Source organism: Scaptodrosophila lebanonensis, unplaced genomic scaffold, assembly GCF_003285725.1.
Source record: "Scaptodrosophila lebanonensis strain 11010-0011.00,11010-0021.00 unplaced genomic scaffold, SlebRS2 tig00000085-arrow-pilon, whole genome shotgun sequence".
Lineage (NCBI taxonomy): Eukaryota > Metazoa > Arthropoda > Insecta > Diptera > Drosophilidae > Scaptodrosophila > Scaptodrosophila lebanonensis.
Genome location: NW_022060564.1, coordinates 1,374,057 through 1,395,323, shown reverse-complemented (window position 1 = coordinate 1,395,323; position 21,267 = coordinate 1,374,057). Strand labels below are relative to the sequence as shown.

At 36.7% G+C, this 21,267-nt stretch overlaps 1 protein-coding gene across 3 annotated transcripts; it reads right to left on the bottom strand.

Moving 5' to 3' along the window:
- Window positions 1–1,124: 1,124 nt before the first annotated feature.
- LOC115626309 (excitatory amino acid transporter 3) lies at window positions 1,125–20,980 on the bottom strand. Of its 3 annotated transcripts, none has more exons than XM_030521644.1 (11): window positions 20,963–20,980; window positions 5,493–5,828; window positions 5,328–5,423; window positions 5,100–5,267; window positions 4,989–5,031; window positions 3,880–3,922; window positions 3,625–3,808; window positions 3,434–3,564; window positions 2,659–3,088; window positions 2,509–2,605; window positions 1,125–2,445 (listed from the first exon to the last, which is right to left on the bottom strand). In XM_030521644.1, exons 2-11 carry the CDS (start codon window positions 5,675–5,677, stop codon window positions 2,383–2,385), a joined length of 1,440 nt encoding a protein of 479 aa, XP_030377504.1. In that variant the 5' UTR covers window positions 5,678–5,828; window positions 20,963–20,980; the 3' UTR covers window positions 1,125–2,382. The 3 variants fall into 3 exon arrangements, with proteins under 3 accessions (XP_030377504.1, XP_030377502.1, XP_030377503.1); XM_030521642.1 differs by lacking the exon at window positions 20,963–20,980 and adding an exon at window positions 15,067–15,351; XM_030521643.1 differs by lacking the exon at window positions 20,963–20,980 and adding an exon at window positions 6,457–6,581.
- Window positions 20,981–21,267: the final 287 nt, after the last annotated feature.

Sequence of the window (21,267 nt, the reverse complement as noted above, 5' to 3'; positions counted from 1 at the left end):
AGAAAAAAAATTTGTTTCCATAGAGTACAACAATAAAATTTAAATTTATGCGCGCAAATGCAAACAAAAATATTAATTAAAGCGCCAGCACAGGGCTGCCCTTTTACCATCGGAAATATATGTATACAAAGTATATTGTTCGATATGTGTTTATTTCATTTAATGAAAAAAACAGCATTAGAAACAGTTAAAATTAACATAAATCGATTGCGCACCATATAAGCCGGAAAATGTAAGCCCAAGAAACAAGCAGGCCCAGGAGCTCGGTCATCTTATCTTAACTAAAAGAATATATTAGCACGCAACGCGACTCTTATACTACGTCCTTTTGATTTATTTCTTTACATTGTAAGCACGACGCTTAAATGGAAAATTTGTTTACATACTCTACCGATTATTGCACTGATATGTCAGTTTTAATATTTATAGCCTGTACCCAAAGGGTAAAGGGCTATACTAGTCTAATATTAATTGGTGCCATCTATGGGACATAGGCAATACTTATTCGGGGTGTGTGTCTTATTTCAAATAACTCTGTTGTTAGCGCATGTGCACAAGCATCTTTAGTTAATACACTTACCTTATTTTAAAGAAACATAAACCATGATTATCACAGAAATCTCATCCGACCGTATTCCAATCCAATACTTGGATTCCTCAAGCCCTATCATGTAAAATATCACTTGCTTTATATAGTATAGGGGTCATATTTGGCGGCATTGTTATCAATAGGCCGCATAAGTTTATTCGATAGATAGCTATGTGTTATGTCTTGAGCTTGATATTCCTGTTCCGAAGGAGTTATGTTACCGATTAATGCTACATACCTGGGCATCAAGCTGGCTTACATTCAAGCCTCGTGGTTGCCAACTGCTGGAAACTGGCCAATTTCAATTGGCTCCTATAGCTGGCCTGGCCAAACTGCTCCTGAGATGCAGGAGGGCTGTCATTAATACTCCGCATTTTGTCCCAACATGGAGCTGTGGTGTCCTGTTTCGGAGATTTGCAGATAAACAGGCACACCAGTTGGTTCAACGAGCGATTAAGACCTCTCCGCAGCAGACTGGCCAGCCAGAAAGGAGCCGCACCTTTAAATACTCAAAATTGTTGTATATGTGTATATATGTATATGTATTCGCACAATTTTATTAGTAAACGTTCATTAAAACTACACTCAACTACAAACATGTATGTTATGCAACTTATTACGATTAGAATTCTTTTATTTCTCGACATACTCTTGCCGGGTTGGAAACATTTTAAACTGCAATCGGTTAGAGAGTTAGTGTTGATTCGATTTTACATGACGTCACAAACCTAATTTAAATTTATTTAAAAGTATGTAATAAATACGTACGTATAAATTATAATGCAGTTGCTTCGGCTGAACGCCTTCGCGTTGTGCTCCTTGCAGCGCTTTATTGTCCTTCAATAAATGTGGTTTTATTATTAATTTTATTATTATAAATATCCGTTTATGTTAATTTTTATATATACTTAAGCTATTAAGTATTTACAAAGCTCAACTATGAACACGAACTTTAACGGCATTGAAATTTAAATGTTTTATAGTGTTACGAAATCTATTTGATCGTTTTACCATTTTCCATGACAATCAATAAAAGGTGTATTCTCAAGTTATAAAGTATAATTGTCTTTTTTCAGATCCATAATTGGTTATGGTTTTGTGTTTATAAAGCTTGCTTATCGACTGCACCAACAAGAACTAAATACATACATACTTGTATGTATATTTAATTTTCTTTAACACTCTCGACTTGCATTTTTGTTGCCCTCAAATATACTTTATAATAATATGTCCATTAATTTTTAACTTCTTGTATTACTAATTATGAAATTATGCAAATTAATTATGCAAATTTGAACTCGATCTGATTTAATTGTAATTATATTATAAATTATTTACACAATGAAATACATAAGTATTGCTCAAATTTAGTCGCTAACAAAATGGAAGAATTTTCTTTTAATCGCTTTAAATCGATTCTTTCATTTGCTTCATTTAATTTGTTGTTTTTGTTGGTTTTGTTGTACAGTTGTCTCGCTTAAGACAAATGCTTTTAAAAATTCGTTGCTGTTTTAATTGTGTTTGTGTTTTTATTAGTACTTGTACTCTGGCAGCTGAGAGGCTGCTGCTTCCTTAAATCTTCTTGAAACTCAAATGCGTCTTGGTCGCCTCCAATGCAAACAAATTGAGGCCAGCTAACGAAAACGATAGGCGATGTTACCATAATCCTCCTCATCATCGTCGTCATCATCGCTATCGCTATCGTCGCGTGGCAGTATATGGAGCCAGGTCCACAACTTGGACAACACGCCCACTCATCGTTTGCGATTATAAGCGCCAAGGCAAGACTGCCTTCATTCCTTCATTTCATGTCCATTGGCGCCCAGCTCGAGGAGCTCATGGGGCTCAGCATTTAGCTGTAAGGCATAAAGAATGTGAGCACTGCGTTTAAAAACTATTCATAGGGCCTGTCAGCTTACCCGGTCTACGCTCGCCAGATCGTTCTTCGACAGATGATTAACCAAAATAGTGCCGAGGGCATCGCACATAACGTTGATGGTGGTGCGGAAGCGATCCCTAAACAAAAGTCCTTTAGTAAGCAGTACTTAGCCAACCACAGCTATACTTACAGCAACCAGTCGACCGCAATAATCAGCGACACATCCTTCGGCTCCAGCCCCACCGTGTCCAACACCATGACCATGGTAACCAATCCCGCTTGGGGTATGCCAGCCGCTCCAATAGAAGCCGCCGTTGCCGTAATACTGACCGCCACAATGGTGCCAAAGGAGTAGCTCATCTCACGATACTGAGCAATGAACAAGGCCGCAACAGCCTCGTACAAGGCCGTGCCATCCATGTTGATGGTGGCGCCCACAGGAATGACGAAACGCGTAACTCGCGGATCAATGCCCATATTATCCAGACATTTGATGGTTAACGGCATCGTAGCCGAACTCGATCCTGTGCCAAATGCTGTGGCCAGCACTTGACTGAGCTTGGCAATATAGCGATAGGGCAGTCGACGTGTTCCCAAAAAGAATATCACGGCAATGGTACCTAAAGAAATTATTTAATACACATAAGTACGATGCCTGCTTCCAATTAGCCTTAATTATGAAAAGCGGGGATGGAATCGTTTTCAATTTCTCGATTTTGAATCTTTTTAATGTAATTCCCTTGGACTGTTTTCTTTTTTTAAATATTTTATTTTTTGTGAAAAGAAAAATATTCAATTATCAAAATTATTTAAATGGATTTTAATTAAAACATGATTGTATTTTCTTTTTGAAAAGAATAAATTCATGATACTGCGAGTCAAAGCTCTTAGAAATAAAATATAAATGTATAGTATACCAAGTATAATAATATAATAAAAATCAATTAAATCAAACATAAACTTACCAAAGCCATGCAGGAATAGGCCTATCATAACTGTGATGAAATACCAGCCTAATGACTGTATGGTGGCAGCTATAGATTCCATTTCAATGATCTTAGCCGCTATCAGAAATGCAACACCCAGCGGCGATATCCTAAAAGGCAACTTGATTTGAGCGCATTTCCTATAAACTGGTGCTCCCCCGTTTGCTTACCAAATAACCCAGGACGTGATTGTCATCATTGCCTCACTGAGCGTGGTAAAGAAATCCTGCAACAGCTGGCCCTTCTCCCTCATCCGGCCAATGGTCGTTCCTAATATCACACTGAACATGACTAGACCCAGAACATTGGAGCCTTCACGTTGCGCGGACTTGAAGTCCCATTCCTCCATCGGCACTGTTAACGGGAGAAGTAGTATTTGATCAATCAATGGAGAGTTCGCTTGAATTCCTTATTTTCTCACTTACATGCGGGCGAAATGCTGGTATTCTCAAAGATCTCTGTGCGATGCTGTGGGTTGAGAGAAGTAAGCAATTTAGGCAAAGATCTTAGTGGTTATAGTACACCCCAATAATCCAATTGTGTACGTAAATATGCATCCGAGATATAAGTATGTGTGGAGGAGTATTTCAACAGCCCTCTGCTTGGTGCTTTGATTCAATTTAAAGCTGAGCTGCTAATGGATGCACACACACACATACACACACACACACGCGCGCGGGTGTAGATTCATTTAAATATTTGTACGTGCTATAATTGAAATATAAACCATAAGCACTGCCGCTGCACTCGTTCGCCGTTTCCCATTTGTTTTGTTCATTGGCCGATGTTATCCCCAAATACCGCACGGACGAAAGCAGCGACTCATGTCAGTTTTGATTATGCGACTTTTTTTGTTGTAAACAGATTTTTGCGCTGCAGAACCTCAGCAGTAGCACCACAATTGGATAATTGACGTTGACGTTCAGTGGCCCAACAGTGCGTATGCGTAATGCCATTTCGCGGATTAGCGATCGTGACAAGACACAGCAGAGGGGCCCCTAAATGTGGTGGCATTTCAGCAGCTCAGTAACACTCAGTGATATTCCATTCCCTTACAGAAATTTCCACTGCCAGCCATTCCTACTTCCAAACAAGTTCGTTTTAAATAATTCCCGCGTGTTACAATGTATCTTTTTGTAACTATTTTTCAATCAAACAATCTAATTAGTCCTCTCTATTCAACGTGCATAAACCCCAAACTAAAAATCAGTCACGTATAATGAGATCATTAAAAACCATCACATTTATCACTTATGTTCCCATTTCTAATGTTTCGTCGCCCTTTTTCACTCCAGCTATTCCTTTCCTTCAAAAACCACCTCAAATGCTATTATTCTTTTGCAGTTATTAACGTTTCATCTTGTTTCTCCCATTCCTAACCACTTTCATTAACAACTAAAAATAATGGTATATTTCTTGGAAACCAATTAATGTTCACTGTCAACCAAATACTTAAGCAAGGCTATTGTTTTTTAATTTTAGGCGACAGTTCTAATTTTAATTCTATTTCATTTTTTAATTAGATGTGGCTTACCTGAAACATTGTGGACTGTATGATGTTATCCGTAAACATATTGCTATAATACAAAAATATTGAAGTGTTAGTGTAAGTGATAATAAATATTTCTCGAGTCCGTCCACCTACCGCACTAAATCCATTAACGTATCGGGCGTCAACACCTTTGATGCCTTATCAATAGTCTCGGTGCGCGTTTCCACAATTTTGGCGCCCTGGCCGGGCCTGATGGTTGTGACTAGACAAATGCCCAATATAACGGCAGATAGAGTCGTAACAAAGTAATATGTTATCGCTCTGCAACAACAACAACCCGTTATTGAAAAGATACAATTAATAGAATTGTAAGTGACCTACCTTGTGGCAATTTTACTGGACATGCTCAGATCCAAGCCACCAATAGCGCTCGTTATGGAAGAAACCAGTAAGGGCACAATGAGACATTTCAACATGCTGGAAATTGGCAATGGAATAGTTAATAAAGTTCAGGACTTAAGGATCTGCAAATGGCCTCTCACTTACCGCAAGAATATCTCACCCGGGAATGATATATACATAATCTCACGTTTTGTCCATTCGCCGGTGCTGTTCTTAATGATAAAGCCCACGAGGCCGCCCGCAAAGACACCAATGACGGTGGCCATTGTGAGCACATTCTCCTTCATGAAACTTTTGAATTTGCTTTCATCTTGCTTGGGTCGCGTCATTTTGAATGTGTGTGTGTGTGTGTGTGTGTGTGATTAGATGTGCGCTCTAGATCAGAACGCACTATTTCGATGCGTTGTCAATATGAATTAGAATTCCCTTGGACTTAGACAAAGCTAAGCCAATTTAGGGACCTTCTCCTTAGGTTTGCTGCTGCAAGTAGAGAAACGGAAAGCCTGTTATTATTCCTATGAAACTAATCCATTTTAAGGCCCCACACTGGGCGCTCATATTTTTGAATACCCCAAGCTTTTATAAATAATTTCTTTATGGGTTGCTGTAAGGTTAAAACAAATTTATGAGTCACCTTTGCCATTTAAATATATTCTGTTTGTGTTCTAAATAAATATTTAGTTGCCTCTAAGATTAAGCCTTATTTATAGCTTTTTAAGAAATGTAAGTGAAAACCTTTCAAGGCCTCTTTTTATGAGCGCATTCAGGTACAACGCACTTCTACTGTGTTTTTTTTTTTACTGTTCCACTTCTGTTGCCTTGTGTACACATATTTTATTATAATTTTTGTGTTTCCATTGAAACGTTTAAGCTCTTAAGCGCATTTGATGGATTAGGAACGCCCATCCTAAGAAATCCAACGATTGCGGTCACTAAAAGTGCCTCATTTTAGGCGCCTAATTATTATTATTATTATTTTATAGAACTATGCCCGCTTTCCTTTATGCTGTGTTTAATTTATACAATGTTAGCTTATTTTTAATGCACTTTGCAGTATCACCTTTTTTCACCCTAAAAGCTTATAAGTATTTTAATCCTGTCAGCTCACTTTTTTCAACAAGTCTATCGCACATGCGCAGCTGCAAAAGTTTATTTTGCGTCTACTTATATAGGCTTTTTATTTCACGTCCGAGTTTTTCGCTTCTACCTCGCTTGGCGGCAAGCCGTTGACTACTGAACGAGCGAGCTCAGATGTCGAGCTTTTGGCAAATGAGTTCAAATTACAACCCCCATGAACCTGAAGCGAAAACTGCGATCCAGCATCCGCAACGGGCGCGTCGCTCGCTCGTAGAACCGATTCGGTATGGTTCTCAATTCAAGGGGTATACGAGCATGCCTGTATGTACATACTTGTATGTATGTTGGTTTATATAACCAGCTGCCATCGGTTTTTGCGATTTGCCTGGTGGTGTTACTTTTGACGCTTCAGTAGTCAATGGGCGGATGTTGTTTGTTGCGTTTCGCGGAAGGAAGTTGCCCAAACTTTCAGGATTTGCTGTACTTAGGGCTGCAACAACCAAGGTCGTTGAAAGTGCTGCCCAAGTATGCCCAAATACTCAGCCATGTAAGCTGGCATCGACACACCCTTATAGAATAATACAAATATTGTGGCTGGCAATTAAAACCCCAACGGCTTTTAGCACCAATTAGGCTTTGACACTTTGGTTTTGTTTTCAAATTCATTGCACTTGCAGTTTTTCGCACCAAATGTGCTAAAAATTGTTTACAAACAAACAAATTGCATCCATAAATGCAGCTCAATTAATGGACTCGATAAACATTTTCCATCAAGTGAATTTGAATAGAATTCGCCAACTAATGAAAAGTAATGCGCGCTCTCTACCGTGGGTGCAAGGCCATCATTTGTGCCCCACAAATGGCCATACGCGTCCCCTCCGACGGTGTGATCAATGAAAGCTGATAGTCCGATCATGTGCCAACACTCAGAACTGACCCAAATTGATGTTAGTCTCAATGTAAAAAGAGTGCTTAATTGGGCGCACAGACAACGATCTATGCACATACATTCGAGTAGTACTTGTGGTACGAAACCACAGTAGAGAGCTGTGCAGCACAATGGATTAATAAAGAAATTTCACACTTCGCTACTCGTGCCTATTTGTTGCCTCAATGGCAATACAATTCACAGGCAGATGTGGCAAGAATGTAATTTACAAATTTGATCGCATTTTCGACAAGTACATATTTGAATGTGACAGCAAATTGAATTTGGTTCTGAAAGACTAAAATCATTAGGAGAAGGCAAATGTACCTTTGTGAAATGCAAATGTAAACCAAATACAAATTCACAAATAATTGTAACAAATCGAGCAAAAGTATAATAACTAAAACGCTAATAAATAAAAACAAACACACATATCGATTGCAGTATTGAATACAACTAAGCACTACAGAGCTATGCTCAAGGATTTGAATTAATTTTAAGAGGTTATAAATGTGAATATTTCTGGCCGGGCATGAGATTTTTATATACAAGTACTATATATTCGATTTAAAGTAATTGAAACTATCACTAATAAATATTTAGCAAGCGCCAACTTGAAATTATTGCAGCGATAAGTTTCGTCTGTCCATTACAATGGCAGGCTTCTTCAAATACACATTAAGCTGCTTAAATCAGTTCTAGAAATGTGCAATTACCGATAAATACCGGTTGAATTCCTAGCATAAGGGCTCGCTCCCTGATTGATCATCCCACATGAGGTAATGAGATCATTGATCGTGGCTGAAATGAAAACAGTCGCGTGCCTCGTAAACTGCGCAATAATCGCTTGGGAATGTCATTATGTGGATCTCATGGAATACCTATCTGTCTGCCTATATAGTACACATTTCTGTGGCTCATCTGATTGCTGTATCGTATTTGAATTGTGACATGTGCTCGTCGTTGAGGCTGTGCCACACCCCCGTATGCGTGGCAGCAGATACATAGGTGTGTGTTCTATTTATTGGAGAATGAAATTCGATTCTTCACAATAGGTGCACATTTATTGTATGTGGATGGAGAAACTATGTATGTATGTTCTAAGCTCATAGTAGTTCTATATTGTGGTTTGCTGACAGACCATCCGAGGTGAATGAAAAGCATGCGGCCTTTTAATAACTAAGTAACTAACTAGCAAAAGCATGTTTATCCTACATTTCCTTCATCTTGTTTGATTAACGATCATCTCATTTGATATCTACATACCGGTTATACAACTGCATATAAACCTGTTTTGTAAATAAGACATTCCCATTTGTATATGGCAATTTGAAAAGCATTCACAAACTAATTTACTTACAAAAACTGCACATTAATATGCCGCCTAGGCACGAGTATGTCGTCACGCCTAGCCCCTTAGTCAGACAGTGCCGCTATTTGTTTGTTATTCTTGTTTTTTTATTATTACTTTGTTTATTTGCAATGCATCAACATTGCATAAATGTGCCTGCTGCTGTGTTTTCCACAGAATTGACCGCGAATAGTGCAAGTAAATGAATTTATTTACACATACTTCTGAGTAGGAACAAATGTTTTCCAATGCAAGCGCGAAAAAGTCAAAGTATATATAATACTTGTATGTAAAGTGCTTCACTAATCATTTCAATTTATTTATAAATAATATTGCACTTCCTAAACGGAAGCTTGTGATATACGAGCATGTGGGCTTTGCAATTAAGCATGGCAGGATCACAAGTCTGCTATTGAACTTGGTGTGAATGACAACGGAAGTATAGGATTGCCATGGAAATTCGAAGCGACTGATGATGATGAAAGCTATTTGGGGTGCAACGATATTTATCATTCAAACTGGGGAACTTGAACTAGATCGCATAATTGTGCAATATAACCAATTTATTATAATCATACAAGTAATTCACGTATTGCTGCAGTCATCCGTCTGTTTGTTGTAGCTCTTCAACTGCACACTTGGCATATTTCTTCACAAATTTCTAATATTTACGGTCTCTTTAAAAACAAATGTTGTTAAATATTTATTTTGTTCTTCAGCATTTTATCTCAAGTGTTAAATAAATGTAATTTTTAGTGGGGATACTTGTAGTATAGTATTTTTACTTCTTTCTATGGATGAGAATGACAAACTCTAATTTCTCATTTTAGGACAAATTTCATAGAAAAGTATTGCTCGTTTTAAAATAATAATAATAACTGACAAGGACTGCGTATAAAAGCTGTTAATTAATGAGTTCTTTACAGTCTGTAAAGTCTTTAAAGCTAAGCAAGTCAAACCAAAATAATTGAAGATCCATGATAGATTTTCTCTTCCAACCTTGAAAATCGTCGAATTGTCTAGAAACTACACAAATAATATTTATCAATAGAGTGGAACACGCCCAGAAAGTGCTGATTAAGCATGCCACTAACCTCTATTTCTAACACATACTGGACAGCTCGCAACAACTGCGAAATGCCCTGCATTGATTGGCATAAAGGTCAATCAGTTGAATAAACAAAACAAGATAGAACGCTACAGTCGAGCAAGCCCGACAGTAAAATAGCCTGTACCCTCCACAAAAAAAGAAAAATTAAAAAAAAAAAATTTTAAAAAAAATTAAATTATTAAAAAAAATTAATGAATTAATTAATTAAATTAAATTAGAGTATATGTTTATGTTTAGTTTTAACAGCATACATTTACATCACGTACCTATGCGTGTTTATATGCGTGTATGTATGCAGCACAAAGTTGAACCAAAGCAGCAACAACAACAACAGCTGCGGGCAGCGCTGCCGACAGAGGCAGCGCATGAGCAGCGATTTTACTTATGGCTATAACTTTCTTCAGAATTGACCTATCATGATGAAATTTGGCACACGGACACATTAGTACTAACTGGATGTACCTACCAAAATTGATTTCAAAATTCCGAGAATTACGGAAGTTATAAGAAAAAACACGAATTGCGGGGGAGTGGGGGGGTGCATCGAAAAAAAACTCAAACTCGTACTTTCTCGGTCTTAGGAGAATATGGAAACCAAGTTTGGTTATTCTAGCTCTTATACTTTCTGAGATCCTTGCGTTCATACGGACAGACGGACAGACAGACGGACAGACGGACAGACGGACAGACGGACGGACGGACAGGGCTATATCGACTCGGCTTCTCATCCTGATCAAGAATATATATACTTTGTGGGGTCTGCCACGCCTCCTTCAGTGTGTTACATACATGCGCACAAAACTAGTATAGCCTTTCACCCTTTGGGTACAGGCTATAAAAATAACAATTGCCGGCAACTAATGCTGTCGTTCGTTGTTGTTGCTGCGGGAGTGTTTATACACATATATGTATATATGTATGCTTAAATATGCTTACTAATTAAATAGCTAGACACCTTTTTTAATACAAGTACATGCAATAAATGCAAAACAACAAATATTTCAGTGTCAATGCTGCTTCTAATTTGCATTTTCATTGTAAACAATTATAAAAACATCAAACAGCGAGAGCGTGGACATATGCTAGAAAAGGCGAGTCTCATACTTTATGGGAGAATAAATTAAAATGCCGACGCCTATTGAAAAACCAGTTCAGACTGAACGAAACTGCAATGAGTTAGACCATAGACTGAGATCATGCCAATCAATATGACTTACTTACTAAGTGGGCTCAATTATTGATTAACTGGGTGTTGGACAAAATGAAAAATATTTAACTATAATCCAGGATTATAATAATAATATAACCGAAACTATTCCAGACTGATTGGCTATTCGTAAATAGATTTATAGATAGATATAGATATCATTAGTGCAGCATAAAGCACTGAATAATCGTAAAGTAGTCCGTTCATAATTGATTCAAAGACATTATCATATCGTTCAGATCCTCTTTTATGCGCATGATAATTATCCTTGATATATCATACCTCTATACTGCTAATGCAGAAAGGCATGAGCGCCACTTGAACGCCTTAATAACCCAATTGTCAGGTGGGGATTACCTCGCCCGCGCTTTCATCTATTAGCGCGCATTCACTTGCTTTGCACTTAAGGCCCCCGCCTCATACCCTTCGCATACAAGTTCATTAAGCCTTTTGGCTTGCAGTGTCCGCCCTGCAAGGACACACAAGATTACAGCTTGGATGCACAAGTAAAAGCACCAATCTCCATTTGATTGCTATATTATGCGTAGAGGAAATATATAGCAAAAGGGGTATTTCTGACAAATTTTAAATATAGAAATACATAATCAAAGATAATTTACAACATTTAAATAATTCAAAACTATAGTATATTCTACGAAGTATGTATGTATGTCCTTCTCAGAGAAAAGATCCTGTTAGCTTTCTATAGAAATAGAGGATATGAAAGAATTGTTAATCATCTTTTTAACCTACCCAACATAATAAAAAGACCTCACCTAGCAACTCATGGTCATAAAGCTACCGTTAAGCTAAGAATCAACCGCTTTAAGCCAGATGGGATGATAAGCCATATATATGGATGCTATAAACGATGATGCTATGTTGATAAAAACGATTGTTTTGCAGCTGCTGGTTTTAATTGACCCGTAGACTAGTTGTCTGTTTGAGATTCGAGCATTCGTGTCTTATCAAGATCTATGGAATCTTCTGGAGCGCAAATATTAAAACAATGCTCACTAGATAATGAAATTCGAGCAAAAAAAAAGTGAATATGTATGAGTCTTATGGGCGAACATAGATAACAAACAAACTTAAACTAGTAGCTGATATACAAATTGCTTAGCATACGAAAAGTTTACAAATTGAACAAAGCTTATAAATATGTATTTAGGAATTTTTTCAGCTTGAAGAGTCTGCAAATCATTCAAATGATTACCAGTTCATTGGCAGTAAATATTTCATTTAAAACATGAGCATTCTAGATTTCATTTGCAAATGCCAAAATAAATTATTTTAATCTAAATTTGAAGCAGCCCAGACGGACTTTATTCAATAACATTTTAACTGACAGTGAATTTTTTGTTTTTACTGATAAGAAAAGTGTTTTTGTCTACTCAGACAAAACGAATAAATTTGCTTATTTAGGTTGACATACTTGAGGCAAAAAGAAAAGAACAAACAGGTGCTGGTGAGCGCCACTTCACTTGTGATTTGATTAATGCTCCGCGGCACAAACAATATATATTTTAAGTGTCTAATGCGATTAAATTTATTGGTCTGTCAATTTATTTAATTAAAAATGGAAAATTCTAGAAATATACCATATAAATTCATTAATTATATATGTATACGAGCATACAACTGGGCGTCTTACTAGAAGCTAAAAATGCTGCCCAATTAAGGGCCGCCACAAAAATTGGCGAAGTCGCCCATAATTGAAAGGTTACGAACTTCTCATCGAATTCTGTTTCACTTCTTACAGAAGTGTAGCTATGTTGCTAGGGAATGAATATTATTAATTAATGGCACTTTTTTCTATTGAGAATGTAAATTAGCTGCTGTCAACATTTATTTTCGACCCGTTTTCCCTTCGTTTTAATGTGAAACTTAGATCAAGTATTTTTGTTGTAAAGCCAACTACGAACGTCGACAATAGTTGGCTTATTATGCAAATACTACTCTTCAAATTATGAATTAAAGTACGATTCTTTAAGTGTACAAGAAGTATTAAATTTTATAATTTTTTACAACTTTTTCAGCTCCCACTACTTTATTGTATTGTATTGAATGTTTTCAATACAGATATAAGACATTTATGCCCTGTACATGAAGGATAAAAGGATATACTAGAAAGTCCATGTGCCAAATGTATGAAACAGACAGAAGGAAGCGTGGTAGACCCAACATTATAGGTACATACAAGTATATGAACATCATGAAGAGACGAATCGTTATATGTAGACTGATCTGCGCGCCCGCTCATCTGCCCGGCCGTCTGCACGTCTGCCTGTCTGTGTGACCACCGAGAACTCAAAAATACATATTTTAAATAAAAGTGAATGAACCTAAAATGTTTAATATTGCTGACAAAAGTTCCAAGGCTAAGAATATGCTGACATATGTACAAGTGCAGGCCTCAAAGTGCAATCAATGTAATTTTAGCAAAAGTGCAATCAATGTTATTTTATTAAATAACATATTCGTATAATGTGTCATATTTTGAAGAAAAGTTCTTGTATATTTCAAGAAATTGTTTGCTTTAAAATGTAAACAACCAAGACGCAAAAGCAACAATAAAAGCTCTCCCAGCCACTTGCGCATCGCTTTGTCTCTTTGTCTCTAAAATAATGCAACTATTTTTATAAATCACAAAACTTACAACAACAACAACAAAAAGTTTGATGCTAAAAATAAGAATTGCAAGTGCAGAATAAACAGAAAACCTTAGCGGTGTCTGCAAATATGTGCCACACCCACACTTTTCGAAGGCGCCTGACCAACCAGCCTACATGCGCTCTTTCCAAAATCTCTCGCTATTTCTTTCTCTCTCTCTCTCTCTCTCTCTCACACTCTCTCTCAAACACACAAGCACGCATCATTCCCCGCTTTCTTTCACAATCGTCCTTCCCCACTCCCTCGCTGCATTTGGCCAACAGATGCGACGATTTTAACAGCGGCGCACGCTTATCAGCGCCAGTAATCGACAATTTGCACGCGCTCTGTTTTTCATTTAGCTCTCTAAACTGCAGGCACTGTTAGTAAATCGATGAAAACACAAAACAATAACAATAACCATAACAGATATGACATTGAGCGTCGAGTCTGTTAAAAAAACAAACAAAAACGAAAAACTTGCCCATAATCTGACAAGATGCTAAGTAAACGTAAAAAATAAAAACAGCAACATAACGGCTTTATAATGTGGAGAACGAAGAAGAGATTAAAGAGATTAAATAAGCTATGCATTTTTGTGTAACAGCTAAAACATTTTAATGGGCCTATTAGATAAAAAATCGTGTTAAACTAAAACCGCTGCTAAAAAGAACAAGTCATTCTAAAGGTCCTCGCAATAACTCTTTTCGCCCAAGTTTCTCCAAAAGTTAAGGTTAAATCTAACTTAGATAGTCACAAAATAAACATATTTTTTGAAAAATAAATATTAATTGAATTTAGAAGAGTCTCTCTGGACGATACATCAGTTTTAGTAGAGTACGCGTATTAGAAGAGCATTTGGGCTGATTTTTGACGCATTCACGATATATATTCATTCAACTAATACACATTCATTTACTATATAGTATATTGAATACTTGTAATTTGTACGTTCAAGACATATTATTTGTCAGCAAAAAGTAGAAGAAAGTACTTTTTATTTAAAATTCATTTCGGATAGATTAATTAGTAGTGACTAGTCAATTATTTATGGTTTCAAGTTTTCCAATTGCTTTTTATTTCTCATAATGAAAACATACTATGATTTGTTGCTTTTGTTTATTTTTTATTTCACTGCTGTAAGATGCGCATAACATTATCCTCAAAGACACCAATACTGAGCACATTTCATTAATAGAACAATTTGCAATTTCATAGAATTGTTTGTCATATGTACATATAGTACATACTTGTACATACATATATTTCATTTCATTGCCCATGTTTTTAATATTATTTGGCAGCTGTCTCAAAGGCTTTTACTGAAATATTTTTCATTATATTTTGTGTCATTTCTGCTGCTTTTGTTTAAATTAATATTGCTTCACTTACAATGCAATGTATTTTGCTGCTGTCTAGAATTTTTGTTTTCTTATTTCTGAGAATTGGTCGTTTGTTGAAAACACACGCGCACGCAACACGATATTTGTTGTTGGAGGACACTGAGATTAGAGCGTTTAGTGTTGAAACGTACGCGGCGATCGCACGACTGATCGACTGATCGACTGATCGGCTTAACCTGCGAGCATCCAGGCAACAAATTGACTGCCTGACTGATACACTTAATGACTGGCGACGTTTTGAACGGCAATTGTGCGAAGCAGCACAGAACAGAACCTGACTCGTCTGATTATAAAATAGTACTAAAAACTAAATCGAAATCAAATTCGAAATATAGCCAACGACCGCGCAAAGTATCAGAGACGACAACGACGACGACGAACCGCAGAAACGTCAACGCTGACGCTGACGTGGACGTCGACATCGACGCTTGTCGCGCCAAAAGCGCGAAATGAGTACTATATAGTACTATATATGCTAATAGATAACTGTATACACTGGCAAGCGAAAATTTAGGCGTGTATGAGTGTATTCGCTTGTTTTCATTCATCAAACGCCGACTGCGCTGCCGCGAGCTCTGTTTCTGCTGCTGCTGCTGCTACCGCTGCCGCGATGCTTATCAATTGCATGATGATGCTGCGCTGCCCAGCGCACGTAACTCATACGCCCCGTTGCCGTCCGTTGTCATTCGGTGACTTGGCATCGCGTAATTTGTCGTCTTGTTCCACAGCCACTAAATGTGTGCGTACTTGTACTTGCACAGACATAGTTTCGCTTTCTTTAGAGCAAGTGAAATTGAAAAGAGTTCATTATCATTTTGCTCCTTACACACTATTCATCTTCCCGCCCGCACTCTCCTCTCTACACATACAAATACATACACACTCAATAAGTAGTTCAGTGTCGATGTTTCTGTCCCATTTCCTTGCACAACACTCTTCTCATTACTTGCTGCATTGTTCGCTCAGAGAGGTGATCACAGTCCGATTGTCGGCGGTTACAGTAAGTGTTGACGCTGCCTTGTAATTAGCGATTAAGAGAAATGCTATGGTGTTAGGTGGGATTAGGGATTATCCTCCAACAAATATAAACCAAATGTCTGTGGAAATTATTCCAAAATGCAGCCCTTCTGATTTCTTTACAAAATTTAAAATGGCATTTATGCACTAAAAGCAAAACAATAAGCTTTGCTGAAATGGCAAAACATCCCTTAAATGTTTCTTTTTTGCATGAAATAGTAAACGAGCGACCATTTCGAAAAAACCTAAATGTTCAGGCAAAGGCGCTTGTGAAGTGAAGAAAAGCGACGACAAATAATTAACAGCAGAGTCTCAGCTGAGATGTTAATGTTAATTTAACAGTCTTATACGAATTTAATTATACAGCGCAGTTTTAAAGTAAGTGCTGTTAACATGCAAGTACATGTATGTTAGACATAACAGCCTGTTTAAGTCTAAAAAAGCGTATATGCAGATTTAATTTCTAAACAAACAAATAGTATAAGTCGGTCAATCAGTTAGCTTAGATTGTTTTTTGTTTAGTTTGCTATATTTAGGCCACTTATGTCAACACGATCCGTCGTTTCAATAGCCCGCTAAATACTCATACTAAATCCCACTTCATTAAGTACATTTTAGAAAGAAAGAGGACAGGAAAAAGCTATCTTAGCTTAGACAGCAGAGAAGTTTTTCTCTTTTTCAGTATATTATTATATTGATTCTTATAAAATATGTGAATAATTAAGTGTGTTATATGTACTTGTATGTTCATTCCATTCATTAATTGGATTTATTAAATAATTTTCAAATAATATATCTGTCAAGGGATGTATAAAAGTATCCTTCGCCCATTCTATCCATAACTTACTCTATCTATTTCTTTCGGAGATTCTTCTGATACCACATTATGCATATCGTTCTACCATTCAACATAGCCTGCTATTTGGAACTTGTGGTGCCCCCTTACAAGCGCTCATCCTCATTATCGTGTCGAGTGGACTAAATGAACTTTGCCACCTATAATATATATTTATAGAGACACAAATATATTGTGTACGTGCAATTTTTGTACACACAGCATGTGTGTATTTCAATATTAATAGCATGGGCAACACGCTCACATCTATTTCAAATTTCCAGTGTCAAAAATGAAGATCGACAGTTCCGGTCCAAATGTCGTTGGCAGGCATGGGCATAAATGCTTGCATGGATCTGGATATGAGAAAGAGGTGACCGAAATGCCCTACATTGTTGCTGTTGTTGTGTAAAGGTAGTTACAGTTAGTTATCATACGCTTCAATACAAAGGTATTGCGTGTTTTTGGTGACAAATGTAAAAAAGATCCCTTGCTAGTTCCAATTCCATTTATACTTCTCTGTATACTCGGAGATGTAGTTTACAGATAGGTATTTTTATATTAAAACAAATAATAGTGAATTTCGCAAAAAAAGAACAAAACAAAGTTAAACTAAAAATTTAAAAGTTCCAGTCATAATTACAAGAAAAAAAAAACTAACAAATATGATTAAACAAAATCAGTTGAAACACTAATATTCAATTACCGCTTTACATTATCCAATAACTTACAAAATTAATACTTGAATCAGTTTTTTTTAAAGCAGAAAGGGTATTTAAGCTGCTCATACTGGTTTTCATATAGAAAGCAAAGCGCTGGCCTCCATTCCAAGGGACTCTGACGACTGTGACAAATGCTGTCAACGCCATTGCAGGCAGTCGAGCCGTCCGGCATTTTAGATGGGCCTAGGCCACTTAGTTACTAACTAAACACAAACATACTAAATGACGAGCATCCCAACCAACGGCCGCTCATGCGTTTCCCACCAGCATGTGCTGCGCGCTCTGTTAGAGAAAACTAACCCCCAAGGCAAATCGAATTTAGCAGATCAAAGGCAGCAGCTGCGACGCAGCGGCGGGAGCGGTGTTGATTTTTATTACAGAGAACAAAAAACCAAAAACAAAAAAAAAAACAAATAGAAAAAGTAGAAAATAAAGCGACAATAAACCGGAAATACTCAACTAAAATTTGTGTGAGGCGCGCATTTTGGGCAACGGCGTTTGCTAAACTTTCTTGTCGAGCTATATAAATAATCTCTTTTTTATAAACATACACAGGAACATATGTATGTATATGCCAGAGCTCGGGTAACAAAGTTGAAGTGGTCTATGGCAATGGCAGCAGTTAAGCTACACTACAAAGTAGTTTAATTTTAGGCGCTTAGGAAATATTTTTCATCTCTGCTGTAACTTAAAATTAACTTTAATGGGGGCTGCTTTACCTATTTAAAATAGAACTTCCCAAATTGATATAAAGGAGAAATTAAATACATTTACCTACGACTTTAAAGAACAAAGGCAATTGTTTCGCTAATAACTTTTCTTAGAATTAACCGATTTAAATGAAACAAAAGTAGATAATTATATAGTTTAATTAAAAAACTTTTTTTTTTTAAACTCAAAAAAGGAAAATAAACTCGTATAGACTAGGGATTAGGAGCGTCTACTTACCAAGTTTGGTTTATGTACGCTCACCCGTTTGCAAAATCCAGGCGTTCATCCAGACAGACGAACGGACGGACGGACGTGTCTAGATCGAATATATAATATATATATACTTTATAGGGTCCGAGATGCTACCTTCTGTCTGTTAGAAGCTTTGCACAAACCTAATATACCCTTTTTACCCTACGGGTACAGGGTATAATTACCCTGCTCATCCATCTGTCTGTAATTTTATGTGAACAAGGCTGTCTGAATGAACGCCTGATTTCGAAAACGGATGAGCCCATATTCACCAAACTAGGTATGTAGACTCTCCAAATCTCATATGTGCACAGGGTATTTCAGAGTTGAATCCGCCTGACGGTAGCGTTCCATTCCTTTCTATATTATACTTATTGTTTTATTTATTATCACACATAAAATTCAAAAGCGTAACCTCTGAGTCGCTTTATTGATAACCTAATCTTAAAGTCTCAAGATAACCCAATGAGGCTGAGTCTCATGAAAACCAACATTTATTTTACTGCCATTCGCAGAGTCAGAAACGCGGAAACAGCTCGAGGACTAATATTAAAGAGTGATGGAATCATCCGCAATGTTTCCGCTGATTTTATTTTTAATTTGTTGCGCAACATTTTGCAAATCTACAGGCAACTACCATAATGTTATGGACAAAAAGACAGAAGTCTTTTTATTTTCAGAAAGATATGATAACAGAGCTGGAAGAAATGCGGCACATACTGCTAACAGAAGTTATCATCGCGGACATCGGAGACATCCGAAACAATTCACAAATATAAATCAAACGAATACGAAAGCATTATTAAAGAAAGGGATAGTCACATTGCGAAGCTACAAGTCCAGCTTGCTTCTCTAAAGAAAGAAATCACGGAATTCAAAAATCAGCTTGAAATAAAAACAGTGGAATGTGGAGAATGTGGAATGCAAGACTAGATGAAAAATCAAATCAATTAACAGCTCAGAATTCTATAATTCAGTCATATATCGTTAATAGCAATAACGGCGCTGAACGAATAGTAAAAGACAATGAATTTAGACTATCAGGCAAAGAGAATGACTCCGCAAGTCGGTTGGCGGCTACACAAAGCAGTTTTGGTCCTACAACTGTGTTGGAAAACAACAAAGAGATCCTCATTTGTGAGTCCTTTGAAAACTCTTCAAAAACTAAAGTCCTACAAATTCCGGGCATAGCTGAGCCATTCTCAGCTCTTTGTGATACTGGAGTAGCGGGTTCGGGCTGGATTGTGATTCAGCGTCGATTCGATGGTAGTATCGATTTTAATCGCATATGTGAGGATTATCGGTTATGGTTTGGCAATTTGAATGGTGAATATTTCCTTGGAATGGAAAAGCTGCACCAAATAATCAAATGGAAACCCCATATATACTGATTGAGAGAAACGACAATCAGACTTTTTATGTCCGTTTTGAACAATTTGAAATTGATAGCGAGGAGAGGGCTTACATAATAAAAAGAATAGGCAATTATATCGGTAACGCTACTATTTACGAAACACCGCAAAAGTTTACTAAATTTAGTAGCCGCGAATATAGACATTCTAAAATTCTCTGTGCATGAAGAAGTGGTTGGTGGTACCATTCTTTTTTGGAGTAAGTAGTAAATTTAAGATTTTCTTCCCATTATTATTAATATTATTAATTGACACTATCCACAGCAACATAAACGACCCATATTCTAGACTATCTTGGAACGATGCGAGATTGAAGTCCAAAAAACTGATGATCAAACCAAAAAAGACGACTGCAGGAATAACTACGTAAAGTTTTAAATTTTTGACGAAAATGTATTTGCACGTCAGTAAATAAATGAATAAAACCTATATCTTTATAAGTTATGAAATTCCTTGAGAAGTCCCTAGTCTTCACTAGCAAATATAACATATACTATATATATGTAGACAAAATATGCCAAACATGGTGCGTTCTTTCGTTCTTCCGATACCTACAATGTTGAAAATCTGTTCTCAACTTGAAAAACGATTGAAATAAAAATTATGTATATACGAAACAGTCTATACAATATACATTCGCTGACTTCTATAATTTTTAATTTATTTATAATCCTTTGGATTCCCTAGAACGAAGCAGGTTAAAATAATGTTGTAGATAATTGGCCGCGATGTCCAGTTAGAGAACCGATAATAAATGATTGTTGACTATTTTATTCAAACAAGAATCGGTCAGAAGTACCGACTGTTGATTTTTTCAGAGCGAGCGGGCGAGCTGACAGTATTACAAGTGTTAAAAACACTATAAAATTATATTTTGCGTTGGCGATCTTTGATAGATAGGGCTCCTTAATAGTATAAGCTTAAAACGAAACTTACCATTAATTATTTTTGTTTAACTTTAGCAAGACGGATTAATTGTGTAACTCCAAATATCTTAAACGACTGGAAGTTGGGAAAGTATATCTTTCATGGCATATTTAAACACGCTTTGTGTGATCAGTTTGCAATTTTCGACTGCATAGAAGAAAATGTAATAAGTTAGGTTTGAAACAAATGTCATTAAATTTTCATATTGTACCTTTACATTTAGTAAATATTGTGATTAAGCTTTAGCAAGATGCATTAAGTGTGTAACTCCAAATATCTTAAACGACTGGAAGTTGGGAAAGTATTTCTTTCAT

What these genes read in the sequence shown, in the direction of transcription:
- LOC115626309 (XM_030521644.1), bottom strand. Translation starts at nt 5,677, where the DNA reads ATGACGCGACCCAAGCAAGATGAAAGCAAATTCAAAAGTTTCATGAAG. An exon ending in CCGGGTGAGATATTCTTGCG is followed by an intron (nt 5,424 to 5,492) that starts GTAAGTGAGAGG and finishes GCCAATTTCCAG; the next exon opens with CATGTTGAAATGTCTCATTG. An exon ending in TACCAGCATTTCGCCCGCAT is followed by an intron (nt 3,809 to 3,879) that starts GTAAGTGAGAAA and finishes TCCCGTTAACAG; the next exon opens with TGCCGATGGAGGAATGGGAC.